Below are 25,804 nucleotides of genomic sequence, written 5' to 3' on the forward strand. Positions count from 1 at the left end.
GTTACAATATAATTGCAATAAGTTTATATACTTCGGATTAAAATTCAAATCTTTTTATTTACTAAGTGGTGTAGTGTCCGAAGTACATACCAAAGAAAAACATTAAAAAAACATACCAAGCATGGAATTTATTGGACCCCAGCCATATTCTGATGAATGCTATTTTGAGGTTGGTACTCCTTTGCTGGCGACTCTGTGAGCCCTAAACTCATTTTATTTTTATCAATCATGTTGTTCCATATCACAACAATCATGATTTCTTTTTTTAAAATTTTTCCGCGAAACATATGTCAAAAATATGTGTTAAATTGGGTAGAAATTCATTTTCATATTTAATTGTTTTGTTATGTTTTATATTTATCTTTTTAAAATAAATGTGTCGTAGAATTTCTTGAACTTAAAAATTATAATCCATATGGCATTGACACTTTAGCTAAACTCCATTGCTAGCAAGGACTAGGCTTACCTAAAAGAGATGACTGAAGCATTTAGATTCTTTCTCAGCACTTTCCATTGATTCTCATAATAGCTATGGAGTTCTAAAAACAAAATAATTTTTAGAAGGAATTTTTATGTTTTCGTTGTAATATGATAGTTTTAAACATAAATAAAATGAGCAACAACACATATACTCAGACATATTTCTTTAAATAATTTTTATAAAGATGATAAGAATATGTAATTTAATAATAAATATTTATTTTAAAAAATAACAAAATTTATATTTTTTGAATCTAATTTTGAGATCATAGAAATAATATGTTAAAAACCACATTTAATCTTATATTTTCTAAAATTTTATAGAATATATATATATATAAAAGAGCATACTATATATATATTAAAAAAAGTTGTGAATTTTAAATAACTATTATATATAATGTTATAAAAAAAATGTATAAAAAATAAAAATTAAGTGTTTTACAGTTTTGTATATATATATATATATATATATATATATAATATGTCACATTAAATAATTAAAATTAAAAATTTAACCAAAAAATATATATAAATATTTTTGAAAACAATAAATATTTTTATTATTAAATTAAATAATTTTTTTCAAAAATTTAAATATATATATATATATAATATGTCACATTAAATAATTAAAATTAAAAATTTTGTCAGGCCAGGGTAACTCCAGCTATTAATGAACGCAAGACAACTTGACATTTCACATTAGATAACAATTATTTATATACAAAAGAAACGGATCAGTTCATCTTCTAGATGACTGTCCGGCTTCGCCTCATCCGTTTCGGATTAGGTGTCAACATTCCCCCCCTTAATCTGAAGGGATGTTGGTGAGTCCAAGCATCGTTCTGAATCTTTCAAGCTTTTCTCTTCCAAGCGCTTTGGTGAAGATGTCTGCAATTTGTTCGTTTGTGGAACAATGACGGAGATGGATTGTTTTGGCCTCAACATGATGTCGGATCAGATGATATTTAGTATTGATGTGCTTAGTACGATCATGGAACTTTGGATTTTTGGCCAACTTTATTGCAGATGTGTTATCAATCATGAGTGGAGTAGATTGTATTTGTTTTACTTGCAAATCTTCAAGAATTTTCCTGAGCCACACAATTTCTTTCGTTGCTTCAGCTGCTGCCACGTATTCTGCTTCTGTTGTGGAATCCGCTGGTACTGATTGTTTGCGTGATCTCCAGGAGACAGCTCCTGATCCAAGACTCATAGCATATCCTGAAGTAGATACCCCAGTTTCTTTGTCTCCATCGAAGTCTGAATCAGAGTATCCAATCAAGTTGAAGTCGTCCACCTGTGTATACTTGATTCCAAGGTCTTGAGTTCCCTTCAAGTACCTTAGAACTCTTTTTGCAGCAGACCAATGTCCCTCACAAGGCTTTTACATAAACCTGGAGAGGATTCCAACAGCAAATGAAATGTCTGGTCTGGTAGTAGTGAGGTAGATGAGACTTCCTACAAGCTGTCTATACCTTGTTGCATCCTCAAATTCCTTTCCTTCAGTAGATGTGAGCTTCAAGTTTTGTTCCATTGGAGTAGAAAGGGGATTGCACTCTGTCATGCCAAATCTGTATAACAAATCTCCAATGTATTTCTTTTGAGAAAGAAATATGGACTTTGGATGTTGGGTTACTTCAATGCCAAGATAGTAATGAACATAGCCCAAATCAGTCATTTCAAAAATTTTTCCTAATTCTTTCTTTATGGATGCAATATAGCTTTCATTGTTCCCTGTCATTAAAAGATCATCTACATATACCACAAGATATACAACTGTTTTGCCAACTTTCTTGACAAATAAAGTTGCATCATCAAGATCAAAATGTTTGAAGTTGAGTTTCAGAAGATGCTCAGTTAGTTTTTCATACCAGGCTCGTGGTGCTTGTTTGAGGCCATACAAGGACTTCACAAGTTTGCATACTTTGTTTTCATGTCCTTTCACAGCAAATCCTTCAGGCTGGGACATAAAAACATTCTCTTTTAGATCTCCATTCAAGAATGCAGTTTTTACATCCATTTGATGGACTTTCCAACCGTTCTGAGCAGCTAGTGCAAAGAGTGTCCGGATGGTGGCCCATTTTGCTGTGGGAGCAAAAGTTTCCTCGTAATCGACCCCTTCTTTCTGTGCAAAACCTTTTGCCACAAGCCTAGCTTTGTGCTTGTCAAGTGAGCCATCAGCTTTGTACTTGTTCTTGTAGACCCACTTGCAGCCAATTGGTTTGGTTCCAAATGGAGGATCAACCAGCTTCCAAGTGCCATTCTTTATGAGGGCATCATACTCCTTCTGCATCGCTTCTTTCCATTCATCATAAGAAGCTGCTTCTTTGAAGGAAGTTGGTTCAAAATCTGTAGACAAGTTCAATTCACAATCATAAGTAACATCCATATCAACAGGTGAATTAGAGTTATCTACATCACCTCCATCTTGTCGATTTGAATTTCGGGTTCCTGTTTTTCCAATTTCATCAGGATGAACACTTTCAAGTGTCTTTGTCAGCCACTTTGGGGGACCTTTCTGAGATGGTCCAGGCTGTTCTGTTGATTGAGTTGGGTCTGTATCAAGATTGAGTCTCCCAATTCTATCAATTACATCACTTAAAGCATCATCCGTTGTTGAAGTGTCAGGCAGGGGAGATTGTTCTTCAGAAGAAGATTCCACATGTTGATCTAGTATAGGAATCCCCCCTTCAAGATGTGGAATCTGATTATCAAACTCTTGAAATGATTTCGGTTTTGTGAATCTATCCAAGCGATCAAGTTGCCGCTCAACAACACTGTCAGATTTGGATGATTCAAGAAAAATGACATCTCTAGATAAAACAAACTTTTTATTTACTTCATCATAAAGGCGGTATGCTTTAGATGTGTTTGAATACCCCAGGAAGATACACTTACGACTTCTTGCACCAAGTTTGTTTCTATGTACCTTTGGTATTAAAGCATAACAGGTGGAACCAAATATCCTGAGATGTTTTACCGAAGGAACATGTCCATACCACAATTCATAAGGAGTCTTGTTTCTTATAGCACTAGATGGACATCTATTCTTTATATATGCAGCACATAGAACAGCATCAGCCCAAAACATTGTCTTTACATTCTTGAAGAAAAGCATAGATCGTACCATATTCAAAATTGTTCTGTTCATTCTTTCAGCTACACCATTCTGTTGAGGATTATAAGGCACAGTTGTTTGATGTTTAATCCCATGTTGGCGAAGATAGTGTTCAAATTCATTTGATGTATATTCTTTTCCATTATCAGTGCGAATAGACCCAATATGAGATTGTGCATCATTTTCAATCCACTTATGAAAATTCTTAAATGTTTGAAAAGCATCAGATTTGTTCTTCAATAAGTAAACCCAACACATTCTGGTGTAATCATCAATAAATGTCATGATATATTTATTTCCATTTGCAGAAGGAACAGGCATTGGACCACATAAATCTGAATGAATAAGTTCAAGCTTCCTATGTGCTCTTGAATGTGAATCATGAAAAGGCTATTTGCTATGCTTTCCTAGAATGCAAGCATCACATTGTTTATGTTTTCTAGGAATTGTAGGCAAACCAGCAACACCATTTTTCTTCAACAAGCAGAGACTATCATAGTTTAAATGCCCAAATCTAGCATGCCATAATAAACTTGATGGAAGTGTACATTCTTCATGATGAGAAATATATGAGAAATGCTGTGCATGAGCAGAGGTTCCTTGCAGTTTAAGGAGTCTTTCTTCTTCTATACCCCTCATGACAAGTGAGTGGTCAGATGCCTTTCTTACCTCAAGCTTGCCATCAAACATGTGAATGGAGTGACCTTGCTGGCGGATGTGGACCAGGGACAGCAAGTTTCTCTTCAGCTGTGGGAGATATAGAACATGATCCAGAAGAAAGTCTGGAAGACCAGGCAGTTTAAGCCTGATTGTGCCAAGCCCTGATGGCTTGATTTTTGACTGATCTGCAAAGTATACTGCTCCATCAACATTGTTAGTGAAATCTTCAAAGAAATCTCTCCTATGAGTCATATGACAGGTTGCTCCTGAATCAAGCAACCAGTCATTTTTCGAAGAAGCAAGTGAAGCATTAAACAAATCTTCATTTACTCCAATATTACATTGTGCCTCAATATAGTGTGCAGATTCGGGTGCTTTACCTTTGTTTGAGTCATCAGTTTTACCTTTCTGCTGATTTCTTCTCTGCTCAACTTTGTCCCATGGTAGCTTGCATGTAGAAGCATCATGTGATCCATTTCGTTTGCAGCGAATGCAATGCAGATCTGCCTTTTCTGCTTGAGAATGTCTGCCCCCCCTGCCTCTGAAGTATCTTCCTCTTCCTCTTCGTCCACCTCTTCCTCTTGCAGAATCTTGAGCAGGATGCTTTTCTTTGTGAGCAAGGCAAACAGTCTCTTCAGAAGATTCAGGGACCGTTTTCTTTCCAAAGGCTTTCTCTCTTTCAGCAAACTTTTTCACAAGAGAGTCAAAGGTTATATCTTTAAGGTTTCCATTTGCCTGTAAAGACTCAAGATAATTGGAGTAGGTAGGATAGAGTGCTTTGAGAAAGGCAATAAGAGAGATATCCAGCTCAACCTTAGTGGATTTTATATCATGCATTATAGACTTTATTTCAGATGCAAGAGCAAGAGGATCATTATTTTTCAGTTCAAGAGTGAAGAGTTTAATCATGAGCTGCACAACTTCAAGTGCAGAATGTGTATCATAGAGTTCTTTCAGCTTTTGTATAGCTTCAAAAGCAGTGGAATAGCAGGAAATATGACGACTTACTTCCTCATTGACAGATGCTGCGATCAATGCAAAGGCTTTGCTGTTCTTGTTTTCCCAAATGGCGAGTTCTTTGTCTGATGTGGGCTGCACAGGGTCTCTGTCTTCTTCTCCGACACACACTCCTTTCCACAGCTCATTGTAGATGAGGGTGTGTTTCACCATCCGAGACCATTCAGAATAGTTCTCCTTGCCAGTGAGAACTATTCCGACCATGGAAATGATTGAATGCATTCTGTAAAAAAAAATTATCTCTGCCAAAAAAGCTTCTGTTGATAGAAAACTTCTGCTGGGAAAAAAAAATCCTTATGTCACAGCAAGACTTCTGCTGGAAAAAAAATCTTATATATATATTAGTGTTCAACAGAGAAAAAGAAAGCGCTCATATGTATCTTCAACATATATCACTGTTCAATAGAGAAAAAGGAGAGTGCTGTATCTTCAACATATATCACTGTTCAATGAAAAAATCAAGGGCGCTTGCTGCTTATATCTTATATCTCGCATCAATATCTCACAACAAAACATATATCAATATACCACAGTTTAAAAAAAGAGGGCGCTCACGGCTTATATCTTATATCTCTCATCAATATCTCACAACAAAACATATATCACAGTTTAAAAGAGAGGGCGCTCTTCGTTGCCACAGATGTCTGGCAATGATTTGCTGGAATGAACGTGGGATTCTGTTCTCAATACCAACAGGCCATGAATATAGAGTGAATACGCGTTTGAAGACCAAGAGCACACAAGTAGCCAGATGCAACCGCTCCACTTACAATTCATACAAGTGGAGGAGAGTTTACTGTAAAATACCAACTTATTTTAATGGCCAAGCAATGAAAAGTTTACACCAGTCCTTTTATGCATCACCATGGGCCTTTCGAATATATATACTGTTGGTATATACTGTCAGGCCAATAAAAAAACGATTTCAAACAGTTTCACACTTGGGCGCACCAATATATTCAATATATCACTGCAACTTATTAATATAGCGGGCACGCTTTGCGGTCTCCTACTCCTCCTCGGCCACCGTATTCATCATACCATGTCTCGCTTAGACAAATCTTATACCATGCAGCGTTAGAAACCTCAAAACATACAGTCGGCAACAAACCTCAAAACATACAGTCGGCAACAAATTTGTGAAATCGCAGCATTAAACGCAGGCTTATATCATGTTTTTACAACGCAGGCAGGTATCACCAGTCACCATATACAGTCTCCCAATGTATTTCTCAAAAAAAAAAACACAGTCATGCGCATCCAGCATTAGAAAACGCAGTCTTCAGCTTGCATCAATACACCATTGAAAAAACGCAGTATAAAATATATTCGAAACGCTGCATCAAATACATTCATAATGCAGGCTTTCCAGATGTACAAGACACACCATTAACGCAGTCATGAAGGCACCATCAGTTTCATTTGAGCGGAAAGAGATAGATTTTTATTTTTATTTTTTACCAGCATCGAAAACGCTTCAACGTATACCTTGGACAGAGGGCGCAGTCTCTGTCAGGAATCCCTCAGCAGCAAGGGCGCAGTCTCTGTCACGAATCCCTCAGCAGCAAGGGCGCAGTCTCTGTCACGAATCCCTCAGCAGCAGAGTGCGCAGTCTCATGAGAGGGCAGGCAGAGGCACAGAACAGACCAGGAGTTACAATCAATTTGGGACCTGTGCTCTGATACCATGTCAGGCCAGGGTAACTCCAGCTATTGATGAACGCAAGACAACTTGATATTTCACATTAGATAACAATTATTTATATACAAAAGAAACGGATCAGTTCATCTTCTAGATGACTGTCCGGCTTCACCTCATCCGTTTCGGATTAGGTGTCAACAAATTTAACCAAAAAATATATATAAATATTTTTGAAAACAATAAATATTTTTATTATTAAATTAAATAAATTTTTTCAAAAATTTAATTATATATATATATATATATATATATATATATATATATATATTTAATGATATTTTTATAAAATTAATCTTATTAGAAAAGGTAGAATTGTATTTTGATCATATGTTTATCTTTAAAATTTGTGAATAAATTATATGTGTGTGGGGGATGGGATTCCCATGAGAATAAAATGGAACATAAAAATTAATTATGAAAGTGATTGGTAATTGGACGATCTTTTAGATATGAAATAATTTTTAACATAAACAATATTCTAAAAATTATAATTTTAATAATAAGTAATAAAATTATTATATAGTGAAATTATGTATTTTTAATTTTTAAAATTTATATATTTTTTAAAAATCATATTTTCTATTATTGTGTGAAGTTAGGTAAATTTAGTTCTTGTAATTTTTGATATCTATTTTGCTATAGTCAAATTTAATATATATTTAAATATTTGTATATATATAATTATAATTATAATTTTAGTAAAGTTATTCATTTTTTTGTTTATTTGAAATAAATTTCTTAGATTCTAAAAGTCATACAAGTTGTGCAGATTTAACAAATTAAATTGTCATTTTAATATTTTTTTTCATTATTATAAAGTATGAAAATATATAATATTCAGACTACATTTTTTCTCTTCATAGAGTTAGATTTATGGGTCATTTAACTACCTAGAACTTTTAGAAAATATGTATAACATTTACTTCAATGGTGCCTTATTATTTCATGTTTCACCACATTATTATATTCAAAATATGTTAGTTCTAAACCATAATGAAGCATTAAATATAAATATGAAAAATAATGTAATATATTAAATAAGTTCACAACATATTTACCAAAATAAGCTCTTAGTCCTAAAAATCCATATAAGACATACATGCATATTCCGTGAAACAAAAAATACTTATACTCATGAAGTTCTCAATACATCCTATAAATATATATTTTTTCATAATTATTGTATTTCATAGGCCTATTATTGGAAGTAGACATTTATTCTCCTAACTTTATCTGTAAATAAAATAATTACCACAATAAGATATTCATTCTTCCTGACATCCAACTGAGATAACATTAAAATTTTTAATGAATACTATCAATATAAATTAATATAACTTTTGGTATTTTGAAAGGAGTATGGTTTGACCTTCTATATGTCTATGGATTCAAGGCTTTCTATTTCATCTTCAAATTTATTACTTCATATATTTTCTTTATAGCCCATGGTTATTGAATCTTATTACCAAATTTAATTAAAATATAACATACGTAATGGTTACTTACCTCAATATTTTTTACTTCTTTCAAATTCTATAATAACATTAGTGCAATTATTGCAATTATTTGTATAGACCTGGACTTATATTCAAAGGAATGAAAAGAATAAAAATATTTTATACTTTTGAAGAATCTATTGCTTAGATGAGCCTCCTTCATAAGTTCATATTTATAGAATGTAGTTAATAAAATTCCGTGTGAGCAATAAGTAGCCTATACTACATGTAATCATTTATGCCCACTTTTATATTATATTTTTAATCTCTATCATATGGTGAATGAGTGAAATTCTATATGAGCTAAATAGGTTACTTGGAATTCTATTTTTAATCTCTATCATATCGTGAATGAGTGAAATTCTATATAACCTTGGAATGTAGTGAGATTTAAATACATGGTTGATCCAACCATGTTTGGTATGTTTTTTTTTCCTCTATGTTTATTTATCAATATTTTTTTTATTTTATATTATAATCAGGTGCAAGAGTAGATGATGATAATTTGTATATATGTAAAAATTGTTATTTTAATTAATCTATTTAATATATTTATACAATAGAACAAAAATATATTATAAATATATTATAGATATGTAAAAAAATAATTAAAACATTTATGTAACCAAATAATTTAGAAAAAAAATGTCAAATTATATTTAATTTTTTCTTTCAATTCCATTAAAAATCCACGAGTACAATTAGTCAATGATTTTTTTGTTATATCTTAATAGAAAATATAAAAATTAATCAAATGCACGAAACTTTTAATAAATTATTATTTTCCTATAAATATTATAAGAAACATTTACACTTACTACAATAGATTTGGATATTTTTTTAATTGAAAACTAATTATTCTTTAAATAAATAATGAGTATCTATTACTACCTATAAAATCTATAATATTTTCATAAATTCATATAGTAATCATTGATATATTATAATTTCTTTCCTGTCAAATTTCAAAGATAAGAAAATAGTCATACACATCTCATACAATGAAAACTTATATTTATATGTAACCATGCCTAAATAAACAAAGTGACTACATAAGAAAACCAACAATTTTCATCTCGGTTTTGAACATGAATATTTATCAAACTAACAATATAATGGATTCTTTTGGACTAAGGTATGTACATTGAGTTAAGAAAATATCATCAACATGAAATTCGTGCCTTCACAAAAATTTGTTATTAGAAGGACTAGTTATCATTGTTTTAACCAAACTTTGTTGTTAGCAAGGACTTGTTAGCGTTAACGAAACTCCATTGTTAGCAATGACTAGTGTTAATAATTTATTCAGTTAAAATATTGGATATTTTTTTAATTGTTGTATTAGAAATAACAATAGCTCGAGGTATTAAATATATATTAATTTTTACTTATTACTATTTAATAAGGCGAGCTATTAAATATATATTAATTTTTACTTATTACTATTTAATAAGGCAAGTATATGTTCATTTACTTATTAATTTAGTATTGATCCATGAAAGTTGTAATGTTTAATTTTGAAAAAAAAATAAAACATTACTTTTCTAAATTATTGAAAAAAATATTTTTCAAACATTTAATTGGACCATAACATTGAAGGCTTTATTGTAGTTTTGTGTCACGTGGATATGCTTTTTCCATAATTTCTTAATGTAGTTGCAATATTTATGCCATGGTTTTTAAATATTTGAGCAATGATTTTTCATTCTTAAGCTTCATAGGAAAACCAAATCAAATTAAAATCTTTGAAAATAGCTCATATTCACATAAAAAAAACTTATCTACCAGGAGTTAATGTCTTCCATTATTTATGTTTTAGTAAAAGTGTAAATGTGTAACCTAGTAGTGTGGTTACTACCCAACAAAAATGGATGCAAGTCCCTATCCGTAGTAAATAATTAAAGGATGAAAGATTTCCATGTTTGAACATTAATTTTTTTTTATTTTATATAATTTTTTGAAGAATATAAAAAGTAATAATACTTTTTTGATATATTTAAAGAAATATGAAAAACAAAATAAGCTTTCCCCTCATAAATAGATTCAACCCATATATTACATGGTTCTAATTGCGGCAGTTACGTCTCGGCTTACAATTATAGAGTCTAAATTGTTGCCCTAATTGTTTGCATGCATATTTTATTTTAATGCTATTATCATTGCAAAACATCGGATTTTTCATTCATAGTAAGTATTGATATGAGTAGGTCATTATGGAATTTTGATGTTTCTTCTAAAAAAAAGTCTTATAAGCATCATGGATTCCTTCGTTGATCACAAAAACTATTTACAAATCGTTTTATAGTGTTTCTTGTGTTGTTTTAAATTTTCAATCATTTTCTATATCACAAGTATTCATATTCCCTATTCCCTCATATATGGTTTAGGGTTTTCTAGTTGTCAAATCTATTTGATGTTTTTAGCAACCACAAATATTTTATCAAATTTTTTCTTTATATAAGCATTCTTGGTGAATCTTAGTTTTATGGAGTTTGTGACTTCAAGAAAGATGGAATATTGCAACACTATAGACCTTATAATTTTGTCATGCTGTAGGAAATAATTTTGATAGTTATATCTTTTAGCTAATGTTATAGAAGTTAGAAGAACTTAGGGTTTCATATTGCATTGTATACATATATTATAACATGTTCATGTTCTTATGTGCAATATGAAGATAAATTATATTAGAAAGTAAATACTTTTCATTTTCATGGATTGTAATGTCAATGCAAAGAAAAATGCTATCTTACATAAATTGATACTGAATTTTCTTGGGTGTCATATTTGATAGATTAAAAATAACTTTTTAGTTTTTTTAATAAACTTTGAGCACAACTATTAAATATTAAATTTCAAATGATTTAATGTCATTATTTACAAGAATTTCCTCGAGCTCAATATATTCCATTCCAAATTAGTAGATGTAATGGAAACATTGTTACAATATTATTACAATGGATTTAAATCCTTGTATTTATGTCATGTGGATTAAAATTAGAATCTTTCTATTTACGCGGAATAAAAATGATTATGGATACTGGTTTTTTCATAAACGTTGTTTTTATGGTTCACCTGGCTCAACATGGTTTAAACTCAACGCAATATCTTTTTGAGACCTCGTTTAAACTCAATGCAATATCTTTTTTACATAATAATACATTGCCGGATTCAAAGCCTTAGTTGAAACAATTTTTTCCTCAAAAAAATACTAAAATATGAAAACACTTTTTTTTTTCTAATGAAAATAATATTAAAACATGAAATCAGTTTATTTTGCAGGAGAATTCAAACTTCATAATCATGAAGTTAATTTAAGCAACCCTTGGGCTATATAGATTCTTAAAATAAAGGAGATAAACTGGATTTAAGGAAGGTAACTATCCCATTATTATTTTTGAATCAAAATAAAACATACATTATTAAAAAACCATGAGTAAGCTACATTAGAAAAACTAAAATAAAGCAAGGGAATAATTTTACCCAAACTGTTATTTTTATAGGTTTAGTTCCCACGATGACATGGATGTGAACTTTTATCTCACGTCCTTTTTATTCAGTTATGGAGAACAACATGGTATACAGTTGTTCATTTTTTATTTCAGGCTACGGCATGGTTGATGTTATTGATCAAAATGATTTTAGCTTGCTCTCTTTGAGATTCGGTTAATTAGATTACAAATTCTTATATTTATATTTACTTTTTCATCTCAAGACCTTCATTATTATCGGCTATTAACATCATCCTTCTACTACTATGATTTTTAAATATTTGTGCAATGATATTTTATTGTTAACCTTTAAACAAAACTACTTAAAACTAAAATATTAAATAGCTCATACTATTGTAAATAACCTATTTACCATTAGTTACTATCTACCATAATTTATGCAAGTATTTGCATAAAAAAGTGAATACGGACAAGATGGAAATAAATATCAAGACGGAAATAAGTATACCTATAAGAAGTTATTTCTTACCATTATTTATGTTTTCTTCACCCCTTTAACATGTAGGAGAAAAAGTGTATTGACCAAATTTAGTAGTGCTTGCCACCCACCAAAAATTTATGCATGTCCTTATAGCTTAGTTAAAAATTATCTTTTCTAATTCATATATCAATTTACAATTTATATAAAAACATAACATCCACTTAATTGGTTTAATATATATATTGAAATATTGTATTCATGGCTCTAAGAATAAAATTGAAATATCTTTACCACATATCCCTTATACTATTTTAATATTAACAACAAAGCAGGTGAGTGAGAGTGAGTGAGATTATTGATGTTTTAAAATGCTTTTAATTAATTAAAAGTAACCAAATATGTATCTTCATTTATGTTTTTACATTGTATTTTTATTTAAACTTTTTATTTTTATTTGAAAAGAGACATGTGTCAATTGAGGTTGACCATACACATGACCATTATAGTCTACTTTATAATTCCAGCACAATAACATAATTCTATATCAAGTAATTAAAAATTAAATTTCAATTAAAAATAATAAAATTATTTAATTGGAATCCTAAAAACATATTTCACTATATAACATTAAGTAATATTGATATGTATTTGGAAATATATTAATAACGAAAATAATTTTTTAATATGAAGAATGTGGTTCATGAATAAAATATTTCAATGTCTCACACATATATAACAATTATAAAAATAATCTTATAGTTAAAACATTTTTAAATATTTAAAGTAATTTCAATATTTTACAGTTTACCTCTTTTTCATGTGTATTTTTTGGTTAATTCTAAAAAAATATAGCAAACATTTGGCTGTACCAATTTGTAAAAATTTAAGTTACTTAATAGAAACAATCCAAATGTATTAGAAAACTGACATTATATCCATTATCCATTCAAAAGTTCAATTATATATATATCTATATATATATATATATATATATATATAGTAGAAATAAATTAAAATTATTTAGACCAAATTTATTTTTCTATATTTTTGCTAAAAAAAAATTATATATCAAGAAATTTTATCCATATGAGCATTCAATAGATCAATAAATAAAATAAATTTATACTAATAATATTTTTACATTATTAAATTAAATTTATTTCTAAATATAAATTAATTAATAATAACAAAGTTTACTTATCCCATTGCTTAATATATATTATCTATATATTAAATCTATATATTAAATATTGTTCAATGCAGTATTAAAGTGGATAATATTATTAGAAAATATGAAAAATTTGTTTTCTAATAAAATTAAGATTTTTTATCCCAAACTTTTTTATAGTAATAGTTTTTAGTAAGTTGAAATGTTTGTGATTTGTCACATTATGATATCTAAACCATCAAATTGCAACACCACACAGCTTTAAAGATGACTAAAATTGGTTCATTCCTCCATAACAATAAAAATTCAGTAAAAACTTAAAAAATAATGAGATTATAACGGACTATAATTTAAATAAAATAAAAGGCAAAACACTAATCGATAAAATAAAAATAAAAAATTAGTAAACTAAATTCATAAGGAGACTGAGGGACGAAGTGGCATATTGATTCATGTGATGAACATACTTGTGTGTTTGATAGAGCAGCACTCATCAGAAAGATCTTCAGTAGTGATGAATGTTTGATAGAGTAGCAGTCATGAGAGATATCTTCATCAGTGATGAATGTTCACTGTGCTATAATTCTTTATAATCATAAATGACGTATTATTTAAAAGCAAAGACCATGATAGATTTAAGCTCCTGATCTTATAGTCCAAGGTAATTTCACAAGTATCGAGGCATTATTTTATATATATATATATATATATATATATATATATTACTAAGCTTATTTAAAGAGATAAGACGTCTAAATTGTTTTATTTATTACTTTCTCATTGTCTTTATATAAATATATTTATGGATAATTTTGCAGAGTTACTATTTTTCTAAGTCTGCAACTTCAAATGAGTCTTCCACTTGGAATGTCCAATTAATCCTTGAAGTGAATGGTGAATCAAACCACCTCGACTTAGCATCTGATAGAATGTAATCCCATCTGCATAATGCCATAAAATGTACCTCTTATATCAAGATATCCAAAAGATAAGAAAAGGAAAAACATGAGCGTTATATGTTTTGTGCGGTTGAGAGTGATAATTCTTACTTGAAATTTGTCACAAGATGATGCAGGAAAGAGGACATGACCACCATAGCGAACTCATATCCAGGACAGTGTCTAGGGCCGGCTCCAAAGCTTATATAGGGTGTGCGATTCATATCTAGGTGCTGAAAGGATAACAAGGCAAAAAGGTGATTAGACAAGTTTTTTGCGTTAATTTTGTTTTTTAACTGGCAAGGCTTGTGCACATCTCTCACCAGCCATCGCCTAGGATTGAAAGCCAGAGGGTCTGTGTAGTACTTGCTGTCCAAGTTGGAGAATTCATCAAATATCATGCACGTCCATCCTTTGGGAATCGTATATCCTTAAACAATAATTATGTATTCAATTGTTAGAACTAGAAACCAGTGGTGTTATAACGCTGTAATTTTCTGAATTGGTGAGTGACATCGTGGCATACCCCGGATTTGTACAGTCTCGGTAGATTTCCTCAACAACATGCCGTTAAAGAGTCCATCCCCTAATCTCAAAGCCTCCTTGATAACCTGGGAGAAGTCAATAAAATCAGCTCCATCTCTCCCATGGTAGTTTGAGAAGATAGGGACATAAATTGAAACCACTGAAGCAAAATCGATATTATTAACTTACACATTTTGTATAAGCCATTGATTTATAGTCGTCCCATGAGAACTTCTCATTCTCTCCTTTGGTGCGTTTGATTGCTTCATGTTCTTCCTGCGTCATGTTAGTGGACATGAAAAAATAATGTATATAAAACGTCATATAGTTGTAGGGATATCAATATGTTTTCAAATTTATTATGTGCTGTAAAATAAGCTTTCAAATTTGACTGTACTAACCCTGAGCTCTTTGATGGTATGCGGATTTTCGGATAAACGCTTCATGACCAAAGCAATTGCTTTTGGTGTAGTTGCAATGGAAGAGATGAGCAATTCGAGAAAGAAATCTATGATATGAAATGTTGCAAATTCAAGCTCCCCATCTTCGTTTTCTACTGCCTCTTTTAGCATCAATGATAGTAGGTCGACAGGTATGTCGTTGGATAACATGTTAATATTCCTCGCCTCGATAATGTTTTTTATTTGATTAGAAAGTTCTTTCTTCTTCTGCAGATCCAAAAGGGAATATCCGATAAGCGGATGACTTTGCAAGAAAGTTACATTTATTCTATTTAGTTTTTGAAAAAGAAGGTTTTACTAAAAAGAAGGGTAAGCTGGTATGAAATTATTTGAAAACAAATGCTTTAAAATAGTAGCTTATGCAAACCGCTATTCCACATGGTTTTCTCAAGGAACTACTGCAAATTAAAACAACAATAATGATTGTGTAGAAACAGTCAAATACCACACGCCGCGTCCTTATTATTACCCTCAAGCTTGTGTAGAAGGATGTGCCAGGGATGTTGAACGGTACACTAAAAAATCCTCTTCTACAAACAAAAAAATCTTCTTTCATTCTGTCAAATTCTGTGCCCGCTTTAAGACTTAACAGGTGGTTGGCCAGGATTGAAAATATCATCTGCGTCCAAATCAAAACAGGCGAAACAGTTAATGGTCAAAATCTTATAATATTTCTTGAACATCAAAGCCACATGACTACCTCTTCCGCTTCATGGATGACATCCACATTTCTCCCTCCCCATCCAGAAAGAGAGGAGGTTATGACGTTTTGTATTTCCGAGAGGAGCCGGCGTTTGAGAATCGGAATACCGACGACACGCATGACACCTCCTCGTTTTATCTTGTGACATTCTCCACGAGCTGTCATTATATTAGACTTTCCGGTTAACTCCATGGTGGAGGTCGGGTATTGAGGAACGAAAAGCCTACCATCGTTCTGCAGAATAAAACTGTTTACGTGCGGATCGGTGGAAATGATGACGGGATATCCCAGTAGAGATGTTTTAAACAAATCTCCGTACCTGCATGGTAATTAGTAGTTATGCAAATATCGTTGGAGTCAGTGTAGGAAGGGTTAATATAATTCTTTGATTAATATGGAATTTGTGATTTTTATCATAGATACCTTCAACTTGTTTAAAAAACAAAGAGAGCCAGCTTAAAATCCACTGAAATGGCACTGACAAAGGGTATATATCCATTGTATAATGAAGGAAGTCATTAATATTTATAATTCTCGGAGAAGCACAGCATAGTTTGGTTAGTTATTCGCCTATCAAGTAGTGACAAGTTAATTTTGCACTCGCTCTCTTCGTTCATGTAAATTTAATTATAGCGAGTATGCGTATTAACAGTGTTTATAAATGCAATTTAGGGACGTATAAAAACGTTGTTCAATCCGAAAGTGTGTCCCAAAGGAAAATGTGTCTAGTTTATAAGATGATGATAAGTATTCAATTACAAAATGTTTGAAAGATGAGTACTGATAAGTAACTAGAATGAAGCAAACGGACGAGTAATACCAACGCTACAACGAAGCAAATGGAAGAGAGTAATACCAACGCTACAACGGATTAAAAGTGGAGATAAAGAAGTTTCCAAAAGATAGGTTGAAAGGAAAGAGCATAAGTAGGCTAAAAATATTTATTAAGAAACGCAATTAAAATGGCGGACGAGGAAAGTAATCTTTTAAAGAACATGGTTAAACTGTAAAGAAACGCAATTAAAATGGTAGAGGAAGAAATTAATCTTAAATAACATGGTTAAACTGTAAAAGTAAAAGAGGATTGGTTATAAAAATGCAGAAATGATAACTATGGCATGATATTAGCAACTATAATAAAAAGATGATAGCTATGCTATGATATCAAAAAGTCCTAGCAGCGGCTCAAGTTCAAGTTCCAGCTACTAGAAATGTTACTCCATTCATATATACCTATAATTAAAGGGTCTTCGTTAACCATTATGATTTATCTTCAAAATGGAGATTATAAGGAATTACATTACTAGCCTATAGATAAAAAAAATTGCGAAAACAACACTAAGCTTTTGTAGTAGCTAGAAGGAACATCCTTAAAATGATTAAGTGGGTGATTGCATCATACATTTTTCAAAGGTGGAGTGTTTACGCATAAAAAGCATGTATGGAGTTTAATATAAGTGAGACTCAAGACAAAACAAATTGCAAAAAAATAATAACAAACAATGTCAATTTCTTCGATTTTTCTTAAGAGAAACCAGCTGCACACAAAATCTTGTGTTCATTGACACTGAACCACAACAACCACATGCAAGCAATTTATCAAAGTTCAAACGGGTGACCTTGCATCATTCAAAGGCTCACACAAACGCAGTGAGAAAACCGGGAGCATCGATGATAGGAGTGATTAGTTCGTCTTGGTGTTCCTTGGATTCACCTATAACTCCAATATGGAGGTATATCGCCTTGAGAGTAATCTATCTTCAACTAGAGAAACAATTAGAGAAAAATTTCACCAATTCAGATAAGAGAGTAATATGATTGGCCTTTATCAATAGCTTTAACACTGGTTAAATGTTGCTGTAGTGAAAGCCTGATAGTTCATTCATTCTCTACTTTGGCATTCGAATTTGCATTCCTACATGCAAGAATCATATGGATCAATGTGACTTGGACAGATGAAAATGATATGAAACATTTTATTTGGAATCTTTTCTTCATATATATGAATGATATAGATCCATGGCTAACATTCAGTTTATTTAGAATTATTTTATGACATGTATGAATAATCCATGACCACTTTCATAGGTAATTTTTGAGAAAAAAGAAATTTACACGTTAAGTTATAAAAATGAAAAAAACCATTTAATCTATAATATTTTACTCATGAATGATATAAATCTATGGCCTATTCAATAGGTGGATTTTGAGCAAATGGGAACTTGAATTTCAATAATTAAAATGAGAGTTCCATTTCCTATACTATTGTTAGCTTTAGCTTTTCCCCTACCATTGAATGATAAGAAAGTGTCATTATTCACTTTGAGCACCAGTCTTGATCTCGACTCGGTGAAATCCCTTTTTCTGTCGGTGGTGAATCAATAAACTATGTTGCAATAGATCATGTCTTTACTAAGAAATAAGAACAACACTAAACACTCATGTGAGTTATTTAATCCAAGGCCATGAAATGTTTAAGTTTAATGCACGGCCATGAAATGTTTAAGTTTAGTACAACATAGTATAGAGAATGCTTTTTAAATAGTGATATTGAAATTGTTAGGAAGAGAAATTCTAATAAATATAAATCGAGTCCTTTAAAAGTAGAAATATCAGAAACAATGACTTTGAGTGAGTTGAAAACAATGGGGTGGAACCAAAGGATTTCCCATTGGGAGTGAGGATGGGGATGAAGTACATTCATATGACTAACTTCATCTATACTTAAATTCTTGTAACTTTCAAACTATTATCATATTAAATTTCCCAAAGTTTTTAATGCAAAGCAAGTGCAAGATTCATTGGATATGAGCTCAAAATGCTAAGGAAAATGAATGCAAGTATAGTTTGGTGGGTTCCCAAACATGATTTCAGACATCTTTAGGTGATACAATTTTACAGTGCAACCTCCCTACATTATAAACAAGGACCTATTTTTATGTAACCCTTCTAGATTATAATTGTTTCCACAATATTATATGATTTGTTAACACATACATAGCTATGAACTTACAATTTTGTATATTTCATATGCCTTCCTACCATAATATTTTAATAATGTAAGCCACATTATTATAATTTTGAATAATTCTAATTCAACCATGACACAAGTATGGAGGCTACTTTAATATGTAATGCCTTCTTCTCAAACCAATGCATCCATTTGTGCATCAAATAATTAGAATATGGAAAAAAAATTCTTTCGTATGGCTGTTTGTATAACTTAGTGTGTATTTGACATGACACATAACCAATAACATATAATAATATGTACTTAGGTACCATGGTAAGAGTACTTAGCAACAATTATACTTAAAATTCAGTTTAGAAATGTAGTTTACATGTTTATTTTTATAGATGATGTTAATTGGATTTATCTAAGCTGGTTGGTAGAAATAATTGATATCTTCCCCATCTGAGTTCAATTCTAGAAAATAACATGATTAGATTTAATGAAATTCCTTAAAACTTAGTTTATTAAAAATAAATAGTCCCCAAATGCTCAAACATATACATTCCATATATAAAATAAAATATAAAAATTTTAAAACTTAAATCTATTAAACATCAATAATCTCTTAAAAACGGATGACAAGAAAAAAAACGTGAACCTATTAAACATCAATAATCTCTTAAAGACTGGATCATGCATATTCTCTATATAAAAACATCGAAAACATGCAAATGAAAAGAAAGAAAGGAAAATTAACAGGAAAGAACCAGAGGCCGTGCTTCATACTTTTCACACATGAATGATAATGTGTGCTCCTCAACTGCGACCAGTTCGTTTGTGGATGGTCCTATGTGACAAATTTGACCGTAATGAATACAGAAAATGTCTACACTAAATGCAGGGACAAGCATCCACTACATTGAATGCATGTGGTTATTTGAGACAGTTATGCGATTTGCTTTAATTGCAAAATTAACCATTGCACGAGTAAACATTCTCCACAATTATTTTAATATTCCTTTTCTGGGTGGATAATTATATGTACAGTTTAGTCCATGATTTCACACAACTTATGATCAATAAAAGTGAATTTTGCGATTTCAGTATCTTTAATCTCTATGGTTTGTTGAAATATTTTTCAAAATGCACGTCGCTACACGACTCAGCTTGCAGAATTAAATATACGGATACCAGCCCAATAATAAATTCACAGGAAGTTCTAAGAAACAATATATCGGAAAACATTGACACGGGGATTACAGTGGAGTAAATATCCCTGAGGCTACAACGGCCTGTTAAGTGTCGTGATTTCGTTGGGAGTTTTCTCCATTGTAAAAACCCCGATGTCATATATGTGTTTATGTATGTGTACACTTATCCAATGAAGAGCAGAGGTGCATGTTTTTAATATGTTCTTAAGCATTCATATAATAAGGAGGTGGTGTATCGACACCATATTAAAGCTTCAACTGGATCAGCAGATATTCTATTAATATTTTACTTAGATAAGTACTAATATTTTATAAGAATAAGTGTTTTATTTAGGGTTTGTTGTAATGAAAATAGTAGCTTGGGTTAGGCGTTCATTGCGCAGTTTTGTTAAATCAAAATATTTATTTAAATTTATATGCCAAAATTATATAATATTGAATCGAAAATATGTTGAAAAAAATATATGATTATTTTTAAAATGTACATCATGTAAAATATTTTTTTGTTGTATGGAAATTGAGATATTTAAGATTAAATCCTCAATTGTGATTCAGTTTAATAGTTTAATAAAAAGACAGATAATAAACCCCAAACCCAGAAATTTACTAATGATGATGATTAATGTGAAAAACGGTTAATTACCAAACGAACAATTAAGTTCTTGTACCATACAAAAAAATACACGTACTATATTATAGTACGAAAATTATGAGTTAGCTCTTGATAAATTTATTGGTTATATATTGAATCTATAATGTTTCCAACAACTATATGATTTTGTTTTTTTGGATTCAACAAAACTCGAAGTCATTATATTAATATATTTAAATAAAGAAAATACCTGAGGTAAACCTTCCTTTATTTTTTTTATTTAATTAATTATTTTCTTATATACTATTTACTCACGGTAACATCTCTGTCTATCAAAATGCATCAAAGAATGATAGGAACTGAATTGCAATGCTTCGTTATGGTCTAAATGAACGGAGTGGTACTAAAATGACAAGGGAAATGATCCATAAAATAATGATGAGAGTTTATCTGTAACTGGTCTAAATGAACGGAGTGGTACTAAAATGACAAGGAAAATGATCCATAAAATAATGATGAGAGTTTATCTGTAACTGGTCTAAATGAACGGAGTGGTACTAAAATGACAAGGGAAATGATCCATAAAATAATGATGAGAGTTTATCTGTAACTGGTCTAAATGAACGGAGTGGTACTAAAATGACAAGGGAAATGATCCATAAAATAATGATGAGAGTTTATCTGTAATTTTTTTATGGTTTAATATTGTGTAAATATTTATGCGGGCTATAACGCTGTGGTTTCCTTTCCATTAATTATTAGTTTACATTTTTTTTAATGATATATTATGTTATTATAAATGGTGTAAAATATATTGTTAATGAGAATGAATAAATTTAGATTGAAAAAGATATTTGAGATTTTATGGTTATATTATATGATTTTAAAATAGCACAAATGTATTAGTAAATGTGGTTCACATGTGTCAATTTGTATTATTTTTTCCATTTTAAAATTAAAAGTGTTGATCTACAATGTCATTTGTTATTTCATAAATACATGGTAATTTTATAAATTTATTATGTAAATATAAAAAGATAAACATAGATTAAGAGATGCAAAGTAGTTAATATTTGAAATTCCACCCATTAATATAAAGAAGACGATGAAAATATACCTACATCTTTCATTTATGACTATAAGATAAAAAGCTGTATTAAAACAAAGATTAATATGCCTACATTAAAGAGGGGGGCACCTGTTGGTGTAATAATTTTATTTTATGATAATTGTAACTAATTGGATTCACCTTATATTTTATCATAATATATATTTTAGAGAATAAGTATATAATTATGCTCTTAGGTCTGCCTACTTTGGAATAGGGTTTACAACATTTTAGTTTCATTATCAATAATTATTTTGTTGGTAGGGATTTTACCTCTTAAACATATTTTAGAGTATTCTAAATAGTAGTCACATATCAAAGATTGAGATTTATGTCAAAATTAGTTTTTTTTTTTTTTTTTTTTTTTATAAAAACATACGAACATGAGTTATATTTTTTCTTGCATGTGGTATTACTAATTCATGACGCTGGTGTCATGGTACAAGGCCTATTTACAGGGTAAGAATATCCACTATCAAATGCGCCGAGTTTCCATCATTAAGAATCTTGTTATATATTTTCTATATATATAAATGTTTAACTTACATATTAATTTTTTAATACCTATAATAATAATAATAATAATAATAAATTAAGCTATACAGTAGTTAATTTTTATAAATTTTTTAAATTTTCAAAATATGAAATGTATCATAAGATAAATACTTTGATACATATTTATGTTTACAAGCTATTTAATTTATATGGTTCCATTAGTCCATTTCTTTTAAAACTTAAAAATAAATTTAAATTAAACTAAAACATATTTCACCACCACGACACAACCATCCTTTTTTTTATATTCCATCTGATAACGCCGAAAAAAATATTGAATGATTTAATATCACAAAACCTCTGATGGAAGTTCCATCAGGGATAATATAGTTAGACAAGTCATCCACCTTTTCATTCAGCTCTCTATATATGCGTGAAAGATATCCACTCAATATATTGGATATAATGAATGGTTTGGGGTTTAATTTTTCTCCCACTCTACAACTACTTTAGAGTTTCCCATAATATAGAATTTCAAAAACACAAAACCTTTGCGAGGATGTAATGGAGTTATCAAAGTTGTGAAATCTATCATTATATTTTTTTCATACTCGCGAATATATCTAAAATCGAAATAATGAGGAATTCAAATTACAACCAACTCACCACATCTGATGGGAGGTCCAATGAAAGGATCCTCATGGGACCTTTGGAGTCTACTGCAGGCATAGATAGGTTGCAAAACACTGCCTTGTGAAATATTCATTCAAATTCTTTGATTACCCTAACAATTATCTCTAAAATGAATTCCACCCATATATGTTTATCTGAAAATGTACGAGTTATTATGTTACATTAACAGAAATGCTAAAAGACTTTAAAAGTGAAAATAGAAATGTTATATTGAAAAACAGAAGCATGGCATTGGAAAAGGCTGAAAACACTTGTTAAAAAAGGCTAGATTTCAAATTAAAAAACTAACTTAGAAAAACAAATGTTTAAAGTAAACTATAATTGATTAAAGGATACAAAAATCACAACTATAACTATTACATGAATGATTAAAACGTAAAAGTTAAGTAGGAATTAAAAGAAAAGGTTTCGAATAAAAAGCAAATACTATAAAGCAATAAAACTTTCCCATTCACCTGACCAGTAATGTAACGTCCTGCGGTTCTGCCCGAAGTGCGACCGCGGGTGGGCAAGGTGCGTGCGCGGTTGAACGATGGACAAACAATGTGCGACCGTGTAGGAGCGCTGGTTGGAGTGCAAGCTGCGGTTGCGCAACACATATGCAACGAACTTATGTGACGTTCTCTTGGATGATATGCGCACATATGAGAAGGAGAGCGTTAGTTTATACACACACTTGGAGCGTGGAGCGATATGTTGGAGGCCGACATGGTTTTGGGCGTTTTAGGGGTGTGCAAAGGCGTTGGGCAAGTCGGCTGGGCAGCCAGACTTAGCCCCAAGCTTTGGTATATATTGTAATGGCGTTGGAGTCATTTACATCATCGAACAATCACTTGTCATCTTCGCACAAGGAGAAGGGAGTGCGCAGTTCTAAGTGCGCAATACAAGAAGCTGAAGGCGCAGATCTCATGCACCCATTCTTGGGCTTGTCGCACGGTGGAAGGTTGCACTTGGTGTTGGGCGAAGGTGCGGGCGAAGGTGCGCCCGGTGCTTGGGTGAGGCGTGCACGATGAACGTGTGGCGCCTGATTTGTGCGAAGGCTTGGCGTGGGTGTCTTGGCGACTCGGGTGAGTGCCCGCCCATCGTGCAAGTGTGCACGAAGACTTGTTGGTGTGTTGGGCTTGGCGTGGGTGTCTTGGCGACTCGGGTGAGTGCCCGCCCATCGTGCAAGTGTGCACGAAGACTTGTTGGTGTGTTGGGTTGTGAACGAAAGTGTGTCTCGGGTAGAGGCACCCGTGTGTGGTGACTTGGAGGCGCGCCCAAGTTGGGCAAACAACACGATCATGCGACGAGGTGAATGAAGGGTTGGTGAGCCGTGCGGCGACCATGCGGAGGTGCCGACGAGCTGGGCAACCGAGTTTGCCGAAGTTGTGAAAATTGACTAAGTGTAAATTTGGGGTTTCCCAAGATTTAACTTGTACATTGTAAAAGTGAAGATTGTATAATATATTGATTCGGGCAGACTCATATTGCAGGGAGTTGCCCCTCCCTTTATACTGTTGTGCATTTCTCTTGTATAATGTTGTTGATAATGAATGTGTATGGGTATTCATTGGTATAAAGGAACACATTAATAATACTTGGTTGTGAAACACAAACTAAGTAGGAAAAGTGGAATGTTAGGCGTAGTCTACAATCGTAAGTATTGGTGAAAAGAAAATGATTGGTAGTGCCACACCTCGCTATAAGCGGTTGAAAGACTACCGCAGGTGTAGGGGCGTGACAAGTACGGTGGAAAGAAAGAGCAAACATAGAAGACATGAATGATAAAATAAGTCCTGAAAGGATCAGAGACCACAATTTTGACGTGTTTAATTAATTTTACCCATTGAGATTCTATCCTGTGAAATAACCCAATCGTTTAACATTTTTACATCCTAATCTTTTAAAGTTCCACTTTATCTGAAATGTCGAAGTTGTATGTTTTTTATTAAAGTTTTTAAAAAGTTGTTCAGAACGTTGAATTGGTTTATAAATTCAAAACATAATTTAATATTCAAAAAAAAAATCATAATTAAAACATAAATTTTTTAAACAACACTCTAACCAAATTCTAATATAAATTTGGACATGTTTAAGAAATCGCCAGTATTTAAGATACATTCCAAAAACAATGCCATATTTATTTAAGAGACAGAATGATGCAGGAGCAACCAGCACCCTTAGAGAAAGGGAGGAATCCAAAGCGGAGCGAGGAGGACGTAGACCAGCGGAGCTGAATAAAGGGAGAAAAACAAGGAAAATCTACTTTAAAGCCGTTAAAGCAAAATTAAAGGGAGAATGGATAAGTCTCGAAGACTTACTAATGTATATGCATGCATTCAAGTATGAGAGCTTTGAGGGCTTTTGTGGAGAAAATCAAGGAGTGGATTGATCGGATCCTTCATAGTGATCTGATCCAACACTTCTTATATATGTATACGAACCTGCGTGTTCAGGAGGAAGAGAGCTAGAGTGATAGATACAAGATGTAGTTGAGGGGAGAACCCGTACTAAGGTTGAAATTCCTTAGAATTATAATCGTGCTCTATATATAATAGAATATA

At 31.4% G+C, this 25,804-nt stretch overlaps 1 protein-coding gene across 1 annotated transcript; it reads right to left on the bottom strand.

Annotated features, from left to right (window-relative positions):
* Positions 1-14,402: 14,402 nt before the first annotated feature.
* LOC149201923 (cytochrome P450 85A1-like) lies at positions 14,403-23,968 on the bottom strand. Its single transcript, XM_089401408.1, has 10 exons — positions 23,933-23,968; positions 23,714-23,838; positions 16,204-16,525; positions 15,973-16,122; positions 15,444-15,710; positions 15,232-15,318; positions 15,044-15,128; positions 14,841-14,947; positions 14,629-14,750; positions 14,403-14,520 (listed from the first exon to the last, which is right to left on the bottom strand). Exons 1-10 carry the CDS (start codon positions 23,966-23,968, stop codon positions 14,403-14,405), a joined length of 1,419 nt encoding a protein of 472 aa, XP_089257534.1.
* Between the last annotated feature and the right edge of the window lie 1,836 nt (positions 23,969-25,804).

Source organism: Pinus tabuliformis, chromosome 2_1 (assembly GCF_031772625.1).
Source record: "Pinus tabuliformis cultivar Carrire ecotype Pingquan chromosome 2_1, CPIR1, whole genome shotgun sequence".
Lineage (NCBI taxonomy): Eukaryota > Viridiplantae > Streptophyta > Pinopsida > Pinales > Pinaceae > Pinus > Pinus tabuliformis.

What these genes read in the sequence shown, in the direction of transcription:
- LOC149201923 (XM_089401408.1), bottom strand. Translation starts at nt 23,968, where the DNA reads ATGTCGGCCTCCAACATATCGCTCCACGCTCCAAGT. An exon ending in TCATCCATGAAGCGGAAGAG is followed by an intron (nt 16,123 to 16,203) that starts GTAGTCATGTGG and finishes ATTTGGACGCAG; the next exon opens with ATGATATTTTCAATCCTGGC. An exon ending in CATCTTGTGACAAATTTCAA is followed by an intron (nt 14,521 to 14,628) that starts GTAAGAATTATC and finishes GGCATTATGCAG; the next exon opens with ATGGGATTACATTCTATCAG.